The 17,963-nt window shown below is 40.4% G+C and overlaps 1 protein-coding gene across 1 annotated transcript; it reads left to right on the forward strand.

Moving 5' to 3' along the window:
• Window positions 1–8,587: 8,587 nt before the first annotated feature.
• Window positions 8,588–11,571, forward strand: slc10a3 (solute carrier family 10 member 3). The gene is made up of 2 exons (XM_051689463.1): window positions 8,588–8,810; window positions 8,977–11,571. The coding sequence occupies exons 1-2, from the start codon at window positions 8,780–8,782 to the stop codon at window positions 10,383–10,385; spliced, it is 1,440 nt and encodes a 479-aa protein (XP_051545423.1). The 5' UTR covers window positions 8,588–8,779; the 3' UTR covers window positions 10,386–11,571.
• Window positions 11,572–17,963: the final 6,392 nt, after the last annotated feature.

Here is a 17,963-nt window from a genome sequence, read left to right on the forward strand (position 1 = left end):
CGAGAGACGAGGGACTGCTGCGTTATCTGCCTTACGGAAACTTGGATGTCTGCGGAGATTCCAGACTCAGCCATTGAACCCGCGGGGTTCTCCATGCTCCGAGCGGACAGAGCGAAAGACCTCTCAGGTAAAACTAGAGGAGGTGGTGTATGTTTTATGATCAACAAATCCTGGTGTGATCAGAGGAACGTACATTCCATCAAGTCTTTCTGTTCTCCTGATCTGGAATTTCTTATGCTTCTGTGTCGACCATTCTGGCTACCGAGGGAATTCACAGCGGTCATTATCACTGCTGTGTACATCCCCCCACAAGCCGACACAGACCGGGCACTCAAGGAACTGTATGGGAGTATAAGTGAGCAGGAAACCGCGCACCCTGAGGCCGCGTTCATTGTGACCGGGGACTTTAATAAAGCCAGTTTAAAATCAGTCGCACCAAAATATCACCAGCACATTAGTTTCAACACACGAGGGGACCGGGTTTTGGACCATTGCTACTCTCCGTTCCGGGATGGCTACAAATCCCTCCCCCGCCCACCATTTGGCAAATCGGACCACTCTTCCATTCTGCTTCTGCCCGCTTACAGGCAGAAACTGAAACAGGAAGCACCCACCCTCAGAACGATCCAGTGCTGGTCGGACCAATCAGACTCTACGCTACAAGACTGTTTCGATCGCACGGACTGGGAGATGTTCCGGTCCGCCTCTGATGACGACATCGAGCTTTACGCTGATAGCGTAATGTGCTTCATCAGAACGTGTGTAGAGGATGTCGTTCCGACCAGAACTGTACGAATCTATCCGAATCAGAAGCCGTGGATCAACAGCGATGTTCGCGCAGCACTTAATGTGCGGACCTCCGCTTTTAATTCCGGGAACGCGGAGGAGCATAAACAAGCCAGTTATGCCCTCCGAAAAACTATCAAAACAGCAAAACGCCAGTACAGGAGTAAGATTGAAGGACAGTTTAACACCACCAACTCTAGAAGCATGTGGCAGGGAATTAACATCATCACGGACTTTAAAGGGAATAAAAACTCCGCCATGAACACCGCTGCCTCTCTACCGGATGAGCTAAATACTTTTTATGCTCGCTTCGAGGGAAATAACACCGCCCTCGCGGAGAGAGCTCTCACGGCCGAAGCTACAGAGGTTAGTTCACTCTCCGTCTCTGTAGCGGATGTAACCCGATCATTCCGACGGGTGAATATCCGCAAAGCCGCGGGTCCAGACGGCATTCCGGGCCGCGTCATCAGAGCGTGCGCAAACCAGCTGGCTGGTGTTTTTACGGACATTTTCAACCTTTCCCTCTCTTTGTCTGTAGTCCCCACATGCTTTAAAACATCCACCATTGTGCCTGTTCCAAAACAATCAAAAATAACTTGTTTAAATGACTGGCGTCCTGTTGCTCTGACCCCCATCATCAGCAAATGTTTTGAGAGACTAATCAGAGATTACATCTGCTCTGTATTACCACTCAATCTTGACCCGCTGCAGTTTGCTTACCGTAACAACCGCTCCACTGATGATGCCATTGCATCTACAATACACACTGCTCTCTCCCACCTGGAAAAAAAGAACACTTATGTGAGAATGCTGTTTGTAGACTACAGCTCAGCATTCAACACCATAGTGCCCTCCAAGCTAGATGAGAAACTCCGGGCTCTGGGCTTAAACAGCTCGCTGTGCAGCTGGATCCTGGACTTCCTGTCAAGCAGACGCCAGGTGGTTAGAATAGGCAGCAACATCTCCTCATCACTGACCCTCAACACTGGAGCCCCACAGGGCTGTGTTCTCAGCCCACTACTGTATTCCTTGTACACACATGACTGTGTGGCAACACATAGCTCCAATGCCATCATTAAGTTTGCTGATGACACGACGGTGGTAGGTCTGATCACTGACAATGATGAAACAGCCTACAGAGAGGAGGTGCACACTCTGACACACTGGTGTCAGGAGCACAACCTCTCCCTCAACGTCAGTAAGACAAAGGAGCTTGTGGTGGACTTCAGGAGAAAAGACAGAGAACACAGTCCAATCACCATCAATGGAGCACCAGTGGAGAGAGTCAGCAGCTTCAAGTTCCTGGGTGTCCACATCACTGAGGAACTCACATGGTCCGTCCACACTGAAGTCGTTGTGAAGAAGGCTCATCAGCGCCTTTTCTTCCTGAGACGGCTGAGGAAGTTTGGAATGAACCGCCACATCCTCACACGGTTCTACACCTGCACTGTGGAGAGCATCCTGACTGGCTGTATCTCCGCCTGGTACGGCAATAGCACTGCCCACAATCGCAAAGCACTGCAAAGGGTGGTGCGAACTGCCAAACACATCATCGGAGGTGAGCTTCCCTCCCTCCAGGAAATATATACAAGGCGGTGTGTGAAAAAGCTCGGAGGATCATCAGAGACTCCAGCCACCCGAGCCATGGGCTGTTCTCACTGCTACCATCAGGTAGGCGTTATCGCAGCATCAGGACCCGCACCAGCCGACTCCATGATAGCTTCTTCCCCCAAGCAATCAGACTTCTGAACTCTTGATCTCCCACGATCAAAATACATCATCCCTGCACTTTATTACTCTTTTATCTCACACCGGACTGTCATAAATTATATTACTGTCATTATATTATGTCTCTCTTAACAACTTACTATCAACCGACAGCCTGAATGTCAATACAGTACAATACTGTACATTCTATATATATACTTTTTTCATATATATTTTAATTTTTATTGAATAATGTGTATCTATATAGTATCTATATAGTAAAAAACAAAAAAAAACAAAAAACAAAAACAGCATATTGTATACTGTGCAATGTATGTTATTATTGTATATTGTTGAGTGTAATTGTGTATAACAGATGTTTAAATTGTGTTGTGTTAATTTGATGTTTTAAGTTGTGTAATTATGTATAACAGATGTTTAAATTGTGTTGTGTTAATTTGATGTTTTAAGTCGAGTTTAATTATGTATAACAGATGTTTAAATTGTGTTGTGTTAATTTGATGTTTATTGTAGATTGGCGTATGTCTCATCACTGTCACGACTGCTATGTTGATCGGAACTGCACCCAAGAATTTCACACACCATTGCACTTGTGTATATGGCTGTGTGACAATAAAGTGATTTGATTTGATTTTGATTTGATTTGTAAGACGCCTCTGATGTTGTCTGTGGTTCAGGAGTGGCTTAACAACAGGAATACGACAACTGTAGCCAAATTCCTTGACATGTCTGTGTGTGGTGGCTCTTGATGCCTTGACCCCAGCCTCAGTCCATTCCTTGTGAAGTTCAGCCAAATTCTTGAATCGATTTTGCTTGACAATCCTCATAAGGCTGCGGTTCTCTCGGTTGGTTGTGCATCTTTTTCTTCCACACTTTTTCCTTCCACTCAACTTTCTGTTAACATGCTTGGATACAGCACTCTGTGAACAGCCAGTTTCTTTGGCAATGAATGTTTGTGGCTTACCCTCCTTGTGAAGGGTGTCAATGATTGTCTTCTGGACAACTGTCAGATCAGCAGTCTTCCCCATGATTGTGTAGCCTAGTGAACCAAACTGAGAGACCATTCTGAAGGCTCAGGAAACCTTTGCAGGTGTTTTGAGTTGATTAAATGATTGGCATGTCACCATATTCTAATTTGTTGAGATAGTGAATTGGTGGGTTTTTGTTAAATGTGAGCCAAAATCATCACAATTAAAAGAACCAAAGACTTAAACTACTTCAGTCTGTGTGCACTGAATTTATTTAATACACGAGTTTCACAATTTGAGTTGTATTACTGAAATAAATTAACTTTTCCACGACATTCTAATTTATTGAGATGCACCTGTATATACAGGGCAGCATTAACGTTGTAATTCGATGATCATGCGCTACATGGATCGGTTTAGCAGTTTCGCACCCTCTCTGTGTTTACATCAGCGTCTCACGCTGAACACGTTTACACACGCGCCCTCACGAGAATGCTAATGGGAGACTACCGCGACTTGGTCCCCCTGCAGCCATGGGCCTCGGGGCTTAAGACCCTGTAAGCCCGTGTGTTAATACGGCCCTGTATATTTACTGTACTTCAGTTAAAATGAATTATGTGCTATACTCAGTTAGTGGCGTGTTATTTCATGTAACTTATGACCGATGATGCCATTTTATACGACAAACAGAAAGAGCTTTTATTTCTACACAGCAGTGTTTTACAAAAGAGATGGAAGTTGTGCTGAGTTGTTGGCAAGGTTTAGGATTAGGGATGGGGGCTGGGTTAGGGCCTCTGCTCATCAACATAATGAAGTTACGCAAGAGAGAGTTAAATGATTAGTTCACCCAAAAATGAAAATTCAGCCATTGGGAGAAATTGTGAAAAAATGTTTTGCTGAGTGATGTCATACAATGGCAGTTAATGGTGACCACCTCTTCAAGCTTCAAAAGGACACAAAAGTATAATTCAGTCTAACAAATTATTCCATGAGATTCATGATTGTTATGAAAGCATACGATAAGGTTTGGTGCGAAACAAACCAAAATCTGATGTATTATTTAGTAAAAATGTTCTCTGACCATTATTCTCCTGTGCACGTTCATGAGTCTGCACGTGAACTTTAGAGCTCTTTGTATGAGAGCAACAGTAGTTAAGCAGCACGCGTGAGATGAGGCTTGCAAGCAAAAACCTGTTTTGTTTCACTTCAACAGGACCACCAGCGATATTAACAACAGAAAACACAACATAGCTGCACACAAACCAGAGAATAGAATGTACAAACATGTCTGAAGAGTTTGTAGTGGAAGAATAGATGCATTTCAATGTTCAGTCCTCAATCAAAAAGTGTGATGGAGGAGGCTGAAGGCTACCAGTACTGCCGCTCCCTATACGCATATTACACTGTCTGCGTAGGGCACCATCTTACACGAGGGGGGCACCAGAAACTCCACCAGCTGCCCTTACTCGCATGTTATACCTTATTCAAGGACCCGAAAAGCAGTCGCGGAACACAGACGATCGCATAGCGGACAGGGTTACCGTGCGCATCGCCAAATATAGAAACCAAGCGATCGACAGAATGTCCCATTGCTTGTCGCAGCTGCTTAGGACAAAAAACTCTGATTAACATAGAAAAGATAACTTTCATTGCATGTCGTCTGGCGTGTGAGTAGGACACTGTGTGTAACCCCCATCTCTCTGTGTGATGGAGGTTCAAACAAATAAGCCTGGACATTGAAATGCATCTATTCTTCCACTACAAACTCTTCAGACATGTTTGTAAGTTCTGTTCTCTGTTTTGTGTTCAGCTATGTTGTGTTTTCTGTTGATATCACTGGAGGACCTTTTTAAGTGAAACAAAATGAGTTTTCACTTGAACACCCCATTTTGTGCATGCTGCATAACTACTGTTGCTCTCGTGCAAAGACCTGCAGACTCATGAACACGCACAGGAGAATAACGGTCAACAAATATTTGACTAAATAATACATTAGATTTTGGATTGTTTCACACCAAACCTTATCGTATGCTTTCATAACAATCATGAGTCTCATGGAATAATATATTAGACTTCTGAATTATACTTTTGTGTCCTTTTGAAGCTTGAAGAGGTGGTCACCATTAACTGCCACTGTATGACAACACTGAGCACATTTTTTTTTTCACAGTTTCTCACTTTGTGTTAAGAAAAAGAAAAGAAAGTCATATGGGGTTATAACAACACAGGGGTGAGGAAACAATGACTGAATTTTAATTTTGGGGTGAACTATCCCTTTAAAGTCCAAACAGCAGGGACATATGATGTGAAATATTAATAAGATACAAACAAATATCAATCATTCAGTGGTAAGTGAAATATCAGGTAAATGCAGTGAAAAAGCAGCACATAACTGGTTTCTACAGTATTTTATGTCAAAATTTATATTTGAGAACCATAATATGGAAACATTACAGAATCAGACATTAGTCTGCAGTCGGCTCAAGTTTTTTTGTGTTCTCTCTGAAGTAGTGATGTCCAGTTCGTGAACGAATCGTTCTTTTGAGCCGGTTCTTTTTAGTGAACGAGTTGAACTAGTTCCCCAAATCGGACTGAATCATTTAAAACAGTTCACATCTCGAGTCAACACTGATCCACAAGTTACTCTATTTTAACCTGTCTCTCGGATGTGCCTGACACTCAGAATCGAAATGAGCCGATAACCGGGGGTAATATGATCCTAGAAATGGTGATATCTGCTTTTGCCAACTCTTCTTTACAATAAACTATTCCTACTAGTTCACAAATTGGACTGAACGCTCAGGTCGTAACAGTTCTCGATTCAACAGTACAATGAGTCTCTCGCAGCAGTTCTCGATTCAACAGTACAATGAGTCTCTCGCAGCAGTTCTCGAGTCAACAGTACAATGAGTCACTCTCAGCAGTTCTCGATTCTACAGTACAATGAGTCACTCGCAGCAGTTCTCGATTCAACAGTACAATGAGTCTCTCGCAGCAGTTCTCGAGTCAACACTACGAGTCGCTCGCAGCAATTCTCGAGTCAGCAGTACAATGAGTTGCTCGTAACAGTTCTCGAGTCAACAGTACAATGAGTTGCTCGCAGCAGTTCTCGAGTCAACAGTACAATGAGTCTCTCGCAGCAGTTCTCGAGTCAACAGTACAATGAGTCTCTCGCAGCAGTTCTCGAGTCAACAGTACGAGTCGCTCGCAGCAATTCTTGAGTCATCAGTACAATGAGTTGCTCGTAACAGTTCTCAAGTCAACAGTACAATGACTCGCTCGCAGCAGTTCTCGAGTCAACAGTACAATGAGTTGCTCGTAACAGTTCTCGAGTCAACAGTGCACTGAACTGAGAATCTCCTCTTTTGGAGGTGTCTGACATACTGAGAACCGATGAGCTGCTGACATTGAGCATGTGTGTGATTAAGGGGTGAAATGTATGTTTCAGGTGTATTTTGCAGAACAACAGAGAGTGTTACAAATAAAACATACTGGAAATATTTTTATGACTTGATTGTATTACTGTTTTATCAACATATGAAGATGAGCCAGTCTACAGCTCTTGAGTCAACAGTACATTGAGTCGTTCGCAGCAGTTCTCGCGTCAATAGTACACTGATCCGAGGACAGAAGCTCTCGTGTCAGCAGTACATTGAGTCGTTCGCAGCAGTTCTCGAGTCAACAGTACACTGATCCGAGGACAGCAGCTCTCGAGTCAGCAGTACATTGAGTCGTTCGCAGCAGTTCTCGAGTCAACAGTACACTGATCCGAGGACAGCAGCTCGAGTCAACAGTACATTGAGTCATTCGCAGCAGTTCTCAAGTCAACAGTACACTGATCCGAGGACAGCAGCTCGAGTCAACAGTACACTGAGTCATTCGCAGCAGTTCTCAAGTCAACAGTACACTGATCCGAGGACAGCAGCTCTCGCGTCAGCAGTACATTGAGTCGATCATAGCAGTTTGTGTGTCACCAGTACACTGAACTGAGAATCGCCTCTTTTGGATATCATTGAGCAGCTGATGAGCATGCGTGAACCAAGGACTTGAATGAGGGGGCGAAACGTTTCAGTCGAGAGATGTAAACAAAATTTACTATTGAGTATTGTGCATGCAGATTATATCTGAAGTTGTGATGAGCTGGATCATAGTTTCTGTAAAAAAGGGTGAGTTGATTAAGACTAGTTTAATCACTTTTTACGCTTTAAACATGTGTAGAACATCCACGTTTGTATATCAGTGTCAGTATTGGGTGCTTTAGGTGCAAACATTGTAGGATGTATTGTAAGATCACTGAATGTAACACTGATGACAATAAACACCCTCATTATTATACTTTAACTAAATAAAATGTTATAATCGCCAAATGCTTCACTGAATGTGTTTGTGCGTCTATTCTACGACACCGGCGTAATAGCAATATATATATATATATATATATATATATATATATATATATATATATATATATATATATATATATATATATATAGTGGCGTCATTACGCAGTGACGTAAATGAACTGGTGAATCTTTTTTTTGAACCAGTTCATTGAAATGAACCGTCCGAAAGAACCGGTTCGCGGAAAAGAATCTGACTTGCCATCACTACTCTGGAGCAGTTTCATTGGTCGGATGGATAACAACTTTTCCTTTAGACACAAACTGGCGCTGAGCGGCTCCAATCCATCAAAATACGTTTATCCTTCACTGAAGACATTTGTATATTAAAGGGTTATAATCTTTTAAATCTGTTAATTCCAAGGATTGGTACCCGACATACTAATGTAAATTTGCCTCGCATATCTCTATAAAATCTTAAATAAAAATTCTAGACCAAATAATCTCAATCGACTGTGATTTGTCCAAACTGAGCAGCGCTGAGAAACGTAACAGATATCACATGACGGCGGCGTCTATGCGCTACTTCAGCAGTGGAATGGACAATAATTTGCACCTGAATTGATGATGAATATTAACATACACTGAATTAAAAAATACACAGCGAATCGTTAAAATAGGAGAATTACTATGTACTCGAATCGTGTCTGACCAATCAGAGACAACATCCGCGACGGTAACCCCTCCTACCTCAGAACCTTGTTTCATTCTTTCCGTAGTTCTATGGGGAGTCGCCCATAGTAAACGCTCGAGCTGCTCAGACCGGATTAACGAGCAGCGATGACGAGACCAAAATAAAAAGAAGGAAGAGGATAAATATATTAACACACTGGTTAGAAGTATTCATCATTCTACACGGATATTAACATCAGTGAACTGCTCCTACTGGATATTTCTATGTGTTTTCATCGGTTCGGGCCGGTGATGAGTAAGTTCCGGTGTAAACTGTCATGAGATGAAATGAGTCAGATCTTTATGATCATTAGATGTACGATAATTTAATGATTTAACCAGAGGATGAAGATCAGATCTGTGATGAAACAGTATGAAGAACATCTCTCTAGTGATTTGATAATTTAATCTGTGGGTTTCAGCAGTGTGTTTGGCCAGTGAAGCAGTGGTTTGTGAAGACATGAGGACACTGCTCGTGTTGACCTGTCTGCTGTTATTCACTCAAGCAGAAGATCCAGATCAACTTGACCAAAGCCAGAAACCAATCCAATATCTGTGCATCGGCGACGGCTCCTCACAAGAGTTTGAGTTCCCCCAGAACACACGTGGTGTCATCGTCATTTCCAGTCAGTACCGGAGCTCTGGGGGGCGTAAGGGTCGAGAAAGCCTCAAACAGACGGTTCGTGTGAGATCTCTGGATCCTGACGTGATCTCCATCCTCAACGTGAGCAACAGCGGGCATACGGGAGCTTTGAGCAGTTACGTCATCAGCATCCGGTCCGGTGTACCAGGAACAGCTCCGTTACTCATCCAGCTGCTGGATCTGGACCGGGACTCAGAGCCAGTTCTGATTGAGGAGCGGACCGATTACTCCATCAGGGTGGCGTCTGGCGGCGATGACGTGGCCGCCCGGCTCCTGGAGTCTGGTGGGCTGTCACACTTCTCAGAGAACCCGGTTCTGTTCGCCCTACTGCCGCTCATCTTCATTAATAAGTGTGCATTTGGCTGCAAGGTGGAGGTTGATGTTCTGGTTGGTTTGCTGAAGAGACCGATGCCACTGTTGCTTGGTGTTGCGGGTCAGTTCCTTATAATGCCACTCTATGCGTACACTCTGTCCCGCCTGGCGTCCCTTCCCAAGGCGCTGTCACTGGGTCTGGTCATCACATGCTCGGCTCCTGGTGGAGGTGGAGGTTACCTCTACAGTCTGTTGCTGGGTGGAGATGTCACGCTGGCCATCTCCATGACGCTCATCTCCACCATGGTTGCGGTCGCAGCGATGCCGCTATCCTCTGCGTTTTACGGTTGGTTGTTGGGGGTTCATGCCGCCCTTCACGTGCCCTTCGTCAAGATCCTCGGCACGCTGCTCTTCATCGCCATTCCCATCTCGCTGGGCATGCTGGTGAAACTTCGTCTGCCCGCCGTCACAAGCGTCCTGCTTGCACTCATCCGCCCCTTCAGCTTTGTTCTCATTGTGGGAGGAATCTTCATGGCCTACCAAATGGGCTCCTCCATCCTTGCCAACGTGCGGTTTCTGATTGTGGCCGCGGGTGTAACTGTGCCCGTCTTCGGGTTGCTGGTTGGGTTTGGGATGGCACGGCTGGCAGGGCTTGCGTTGCCCCAGAGGAAGACCGTCAGTATTGAGGTGGGTGTGCAGAACAGTCTTCTGGCATTGGCGGTCATGCAGCTGTCATTCCAGCGGGCTGAGGCAGACTACGCGTCCCAGGCGCCCTTCATCGTGGCGCTCAGCAGCACGTCAGAGATGCTCCTGTTGGTACTCGCTCATTTCGCCCACCGGCGCTTGTGCCTGCCGCCCACTTCTCGAACAACCTGATCTCCAATGTGATGCCAATAGCTGCCAAACATTACTGCCACAGTGGACACTGATGTGCGATCCGTCAGCAGACAAAGTTTGGATTATTTCTGTCTTAAAACCAAAGGCCTTCGCTCATTGTGGCCATTTTTATTTCAGCCTCTCTTCTTTTTCTTTTTTTTTTTTATGAGATTTTAATAATCACAATCTTATGTGTATTACAGTGTTTATGGAAGAGATATTTTTCTAAGTCATTTTGCTCTTTGTTTTTTTTTTTGTTTTTTTTGTAATACCAAACAGTTTGTTTGAGTCTTGTTTACAGATGATGTGTGAATGAGATTTTGCGATAATGTCGTAGGTGATTGTTCAAGTGATTGAATCCACTGGCGTGGTGGTGTGTGAATAAATGCTTTTTGGCAATACAAAACTGTCTCTTTCAGTGTAAGCACCAAGGCTTACCTTTGTTCATGATTGTTCAGGGTGATAATGCATCTACTACTGTGCTCAGGATATATTTCTTTATTTGCTTCTTAATCCAAATTCCATATGCAAAATACTCCACATGCAAATGTAAAACCAAATTTTACCCTTTTAAAACGAATCCTGTTATGGTGTCTATACAGCATGGCAACCAGCAAATTGAAACTTTTGTCTAGAGTTGTTCAAGTACAATTACTGTACCCCCCCCCCCCCCCCCCCCAAAAAAAAGTATTTAGGCACATAAGTCGCACTTAAAAATGTCTGAATGTTATTGCATTAGATAAAAAAAATATCAGAAGTGACATCTGCAAACAAATGTTCAAAGAGCTTTTCTCAGAACTAACTTTACATTTATAAAATTATTTTCACAATTGCTTTTTAGAAAATTTGTGTCAAGGTGGTTTGTTCACACAGGTGTCCTAACAGAGTAACCCTATATTAACAATGGACAAGTTCCATTAATGCAGTGCTCCTAATTATTTATTTTATTTGTCCCACACCCCTCTTTGAAGCAGAAAGAAATTCTACACCCCATAATCAGTTTTGTGTTTTATATTTGAAATAATAATTTGTAAAGTTTTGTATTTGAAAAGAAACTGCTTTAAAAACATTAACATTGTCACTCTTTCTGATGGTGTTATTTAAAAAATGGAATAAAACTGCATACACTCCTTCAGTTTTTACTAAAAAATTACACTCTTCATTAAAAAAAAAAAAGAAATCTGAATGAACTTTTTGTCACTACATTGTTCTGTTATTTTCTGTATATGTTTTGTTACAAACATAAAGCATTTTAATTATATACTTTTTAAAATATCCAAAAATAGAACAAAAAGTGATACTACATTGCAGGAGCAACGCTAAAACAATAGCTCACCCCAATATAAAAATTCTGTCATCATTACTCACCCTCAAGTCATTCCAAACCAGTATGTTGGTTTCCAAATCAGTATGTTCATCAGTGAAATACAAGGATGAGGGATGAGAGGATCATGATTGTGGCTGTCAATTTCCAAAAGCACTATAAAAGGTGTCCATATCCCCAGTGTGCTATATTTCAAGTCTTCTGAAGCCATACAATATAGGAATGTGTGAGGAACAGACTAAAATTTAGGTCTTAATTCACTGAAAATGTTCCCTTTTGCAGCTCTGTTTAGGCTTCCATTCTTTCTGCAAATATTTAAAGGTAGACTACAGAGCACTTGTCATTAAATTTTTTGTAAGAAATGAACAAAATACCATTATTTCATTATTATATCAAAAACGTACCTTACACTGAGTCGCTATGTTAAACCTAGGACTTTCTTACTATCCATGACTCTTAATGTAAGTAGTCAGATCTGCTCTGATTTGGTGATCAACAGGCAATCATTGGTATGCCTCAAACCATCAGTGCCGAAGGAGAACATATGTAAAAAAAACAAAAAAATGTTTGTCCTAAAGTAACTTTCAATTTTATGTTTCAACATCAGATGTTGATAGAGAGGCCATCATTTCACAGTGTACCTCTAACTAAAATAATTTTCAGTTGTTAACTTACAGATAAAACTGCTTATATATAAGTAGATTTGCTACTGTTTTTGCTATCTATTATGGACTCAACGGCCCTTTAATTCTACATTCACTGAACAGGGATGTGTTTTGTTTATGATTTCATGGATTTACTAATGCACAGAAGGATCTACGTCACTCTGTGACACATCCATGTTATATTGTGGATTGAAGTAGAAGATTTTGAATCCATATTTCTGAGAATATTGCCTCATGACTACATGCCTTCAAACAGTTCATCATGTGCAAATAATACTGTATAATACTGGTTTTGTTTTTGGGATCATTGACCTGTATAAAGATGAACTTTTTTCCAGCCCTCTATTTTGGTCAACACACTCTCATCATCAAATGTCACTTGGGGGACTTTTTCGAGGTATTTACTCTTGGTCCAAATAAGACCAAGTGTAAATGCCTTTCAAAACAGATTCGAGATGGATATAAATCCGATCACTGAAACCAAATCCCGGGGTCTAGTGATGGGCATTCGGGCTCTTTTCAGTGAGCCGGCTCTTTTGGCTCCCAAATGGCTCTTTAAAAAAATTTATTTTAGTATTTTTTCAAGTCAAACAGTTTGCGGTAGTTTGACTGTGATTGGTGTTAAAACAATTCTAATTAAATTATTAAATGAAATCATACTCTGCCTTAACCACAATGTATTTAAAAATGCATTGGTTTCCATTTGCATTTAAAGTATAACTTTTTAATGTATATAAATAAAGTGCATATAAATCTAACCATTCAAAACAAATACAATCTGAACAACATAATAGAATATTGCACCATATCAAAGAAAAATAAATAACAATTTGCAAAACTGCAGCATCCCACAAATTGAAATAAATGTAAAAAAGAAGGATGCTATTACACATGCATTTAAAGTATAACTTTTTTAATGTATATTAACAAATTGCATATAAATGTAACAATTCAAAACAAATACAATCTGAACAACATAATAAGTTGGCTCCGCCCTCCCTCATGCATCTTTGGTTCATTGGTTGACACCAGAGCCATATGGCTATATTATTTTATTTCTTTTTTCATTCTTTGAATTCATTAATTCTATTAATTTAAATCTTTTGATTATTCATATCTTAATTTTTTTATATTTTTATAAATAGATTCGGCTCTTCTGATATGCGAGCCAGCTCCCAACGTTCACCTACAAGAGCCGACTCGTTCGCGAGTACTCGTTGTTACCTCATGTACTCGTTGCTTTATTTTTATTTTTTATTACTTATTTGCTCATTGTTTTGTTTAACTTGGGACACAAAAGGAGTTTCAGGATGTTCAAATTAAAGCACCATGAAAATTATTATAAAAATTGTCAATCATACTATTTGTGCATTGTACTCCGGATCTTCCGATGCCTTGTGATCATTTTATGTAAAGAACAGATCCAACTTTAAAGTCTTTCAGCAATAATAAGCGTTCCCATCCACCGTAACAGTCAGACCCTGACTCACTCTTATTTATACATTCAAAATTGCCACCTCAACAAGCGTTACAACAGCTGTGACATCAGTGATGTCAAATGCCATTGGCTCTCACGTGTCATGTGACCGATTGTGACATTCTAATGTTGGATATATATTTTTTTACGAAATGTGACTGCCTTTTTCAGTGATTAAAACTTTCAGTTTCTCACACAGAGCTGTCATATGATTTCAGAATACTTCAAATGCAACATGAGTTGTTTAGAATACTTTAATGGTGCCTTTTTTTTTTGGAATACATTATTGAGATTGTACTTCTACTGTATCTTGTTATGGCTTTTTATATTGTTGGTTGGTTATATAATTGTTTACGTTTAGGCGTAGGCAGAGGTGGGAGAAAATCATTGTTTTACAAGTCACAAGTAAGTCTCAAGTCAAGTCCTATGTCAAGTCACAAGTCCTCAACTTTAAGCTTCAAGTCTTAAACAAGTCATTAGTGCTCTTTGCAAAAATAAGTGTCAGAGTATTAATTACTATAGTAAATTTATACTAATTTATATCAGGAAGGCTTTTAAAGTATGTTCACCACTTACCAGTTCAATTTTATGTGAGATGAGGTATAGACTATATTCACTGAGGGCACTGATCTATCTCAGTTCAATATGTCTGCCTAGGGATGTGCTTGAAAGTTACAAGTGTGTCTTAAAGGAATATTCAGGGTTCAATACAAGTTAAGCTCAATCAACAGCATTTGTGCCATAATGCTGATTACCACAAAAAATTTTCGATTTGTCCCTCCTTTTCTTTAAAAAAAAGCACAAATCGAGATTACAGTGAGACACTTACAATGGAAGTGAATGGGGCCAATTTTTCGAGGGTTTAAAGGCAGAAATGTGAAGATTATAATTTTATAAAAGCACATTAATTCTTCTGTTAAAACTCGTATTATTTGAGCTGTAAAATTGTTTAAATGTCATTTTAGGGTTTTGGGTTTGTTAACATTACATCGTCACGGCAACAAAGTTGTAAAATTGGCTATAACTTTATACAGAAAATGTTAGTAAGTGATTGTATCACACTAAAATATTATTTATGTCTTGTGGCTATACTTTTAAAAATTGTGTATTTTAATGTTTACAGATTGGCCCTATTCACTTCCATTGTAAGTGACTGTAACCCAAACTTGTGCTTTTTTTTTTTTAGAAAAGGAGGGGCAAGTTAAAATACATTTTTGTGGTAATCAAATGAGCTTAACTTGTATTGAACCTGGAACATTCCTTTAACAAGCGAAAAATGGCACTGTCACTTTAATGCCTCCTACACACTACACGACTTTCAAAGACGTCGGATTGTGGTACCGTTCATATTACACAACTGTTTGTCTTGTCATAGAAGTCGTATGGTTTTCAAATTACACAAGGAATCGGCGACGGGTGAACACATTACAAAACATTCACTATTGACGAATCCTCGACGACTCTGCCTGGACTCCAAATTACTTTCGCAACAGAGTACACGCGAGAAGTGATCCGAGAATTACACAAGATCACGCATGATACCTTAATATTTAATAATGATTTTAAAACTTTTTTAAGCACTTATATTTTATACTTCTACTCTTTCTATAGCTCATGGTCAAATTTACAATAATTTTATGGTATGCATTTCATTGTACTGTACAGCCTACTCGTAATGTAGATGATGCACAGTGTGTTTTTTTATTTTATTAGATTCTTGCTCACAGTAAAAAAAAAAAGAAAAAAAAAGAATCAGAATAACAAATATATTTAATATATTAAAACCTATTGAAAAATAAAATAAATGAAAATGATTGTAGACTGTAAAACTTACGGTTGTCTCACATGGACGATGAACAATATACTGTTTTATGAAATCCATGACCCTGAGAAGCCACCTTTGCCTGGGTGTCAAGGGTTTGTTCCCATTCCCACTGGGTTTTGGTTTAATTAATCTTGAGAACTGTGTTCTCAGGGATAAAGCCCTGGTCTTAACCTCCTCAACTGAAATATATATATATATATATATAACAAGAAAGAAAACAAATGCATGATCATATGTTATGCATTTCAGAATATGATGTGTATGTTTTTAATCGCCTTTACATAATGTGTAAAGGCATCATATATTTTATTGGTTACAATATGAAAAAGTACCTCGTACTGAAAAATCTACCTATTTGCTTACCTGACTGTCCAATAGAATTGGCAATTTCTCTCCAGCTCTTCTCTTTCTCCACCCCGTTGTGGTACAGTTCAGAGGAAACATCAAATAGGCACTGGTGCTCTGCCAATGTTCTAAAATTTTTCCTCCATTTCTTCAGTCCAATGAGACTTTCTTTGTTATTAACATTTTTATTGATTCATAAATTAACACAAAAAATACAACAACATATATATAATGAATCAAACACTTTAAACATTAAACCCCCACTATATCCCCTCCCCCTACCAAACTCTCAACCCACCCTGACCCCCCCACGAACACCCCTGTGGTCAGTAGAATATAGACACACACACAGAAAAAAACAAAAACAAAACTAAAACAACAACAAAATAAAATACAATAATCAAGTATAATAAAAAAAATAAAAAAACGAAACACTAAATTACTCCCTCCACTGCCCCTCCTCGAGATTCCTTCAAAAATGCTAAATAATTGCCCCATTTCTTATTGTAAGATTCCCTAACCCCCATCCTTATGCTGGACCCCTCCTCAAAGGCAACCACCCTCCCCATCTCCACGCACCTCTCCGGGAACGAGGGTGCTCCATCCGACTTCCAACTCCTCAAAATAACCTGCCTACCAATCATCACACTGGTCAAAACCCAGTCCTTCATGTACTTTCCTCCAAATCCATGACCTCCCTATCTCCCAAAATACAGAGTCTGGGGCAGAACAAGACCTGAGTGTCCACACATCACACACAAAACTTTGCACCTTCAACCAAAATTCTTGGATTTTACGGCACCCCCAAAAAACATGGATGGTGTCTCCATCTTCAGAATGGCATTGCCAGCAGATGGGTGTGTCCTTAAAGCCAAGCCTATACAATCTAGAGGGGGTCCAATAAAATCTATGTAAAATTTTAAATTGCATAAGGCAAACCCTTTCATCTCTAGATGCAGACTTTATGTTTTTTAGAATCCTTGCCCACACTCCCTCCTCCAATAACAAATTTAAATCTTCCTCCCATAATCTTATAAGAGAATTTAAAGCTCCGTTCCCCAGACTCTGAATTAACAGGGAGTAATACACTGATGACCCTTCCCAAAAGCAGCAATCACCACTTCCAGAGTATCTGCCGCTCTAGGGGGGTGTATGCTACTCCCAAAAACAGAGCAGAGCAGGTGGCGCAGCTGTAAATACTTATAAAATTGAGATCTGGGAATCCCAAAATGTTGAATCAAAGTTTCAAAAGATCTCAATACTCCACTCTCATATAGGTATTAACCCCCCTCACAATCCAATCTGACCAACAGAAAGGGGACTTATTAATACATAGTTTAGAGTTCAGCCATATGCTCGAGGCTACGTTTAAATAATTATCATAATTAAACACTCTGGACACTTTTGTCCATATCGAATGCAAATGCAAAATAACGGGGTGCGACTTAACCTCTCCGGCTAGTTTAATCGAAAGGCTTTGCAGTGGCGAGATAGGGGCAAGAACTTCCTTTTCAATACAAATACGAGGAGGAGCTTTCTCAGGTGGAAGCGACCAATGAGCCAAATGTCTAAGACTGAATGCATAATAATATAATAAAATCTTGGGTAGGCCTAACCCACCTTTGTCAGTCGGCCTATGTAACTTATTTAAATTTAACATTGGACGCTTACCATTCCAAATGAAGGACTTCGCTATGCTATCAAATTGCTTGAAATAAGAGAGGGGGACATCTACAGAGAGAGACTGTAGCAGGTAATTGAATTTTGGAATACAATTCATTTTAATAACATTAACCTTCCCAATCATCGATAAATGTAATGAAGACCACCTGTCCACATCATTCGAAAACCTTTTTATTAAGGGATCAAAATTAACTCTGACTAAATCAGACAAATTTGCTGGGAATAAAATTCCCAAATACTTAATTCCCTGTTTGGGCCA

Source organism: Myxocyprinus asiaticus, chromosome 46 (assembly GCF_019703515.2).
Source record: "Myxocyprinus asiaticus isolate MX2 ecotype Aquarium Trade chromosome 46, UBuf_Myxa_2, whole genome shotgun sequence".
NCBI lineage: Eukaryota > Metazoa > Chordata > Actinopteri > Cypriniformes > Catostomidae > Myxocyprinus > Myxocyprinus asiaticus.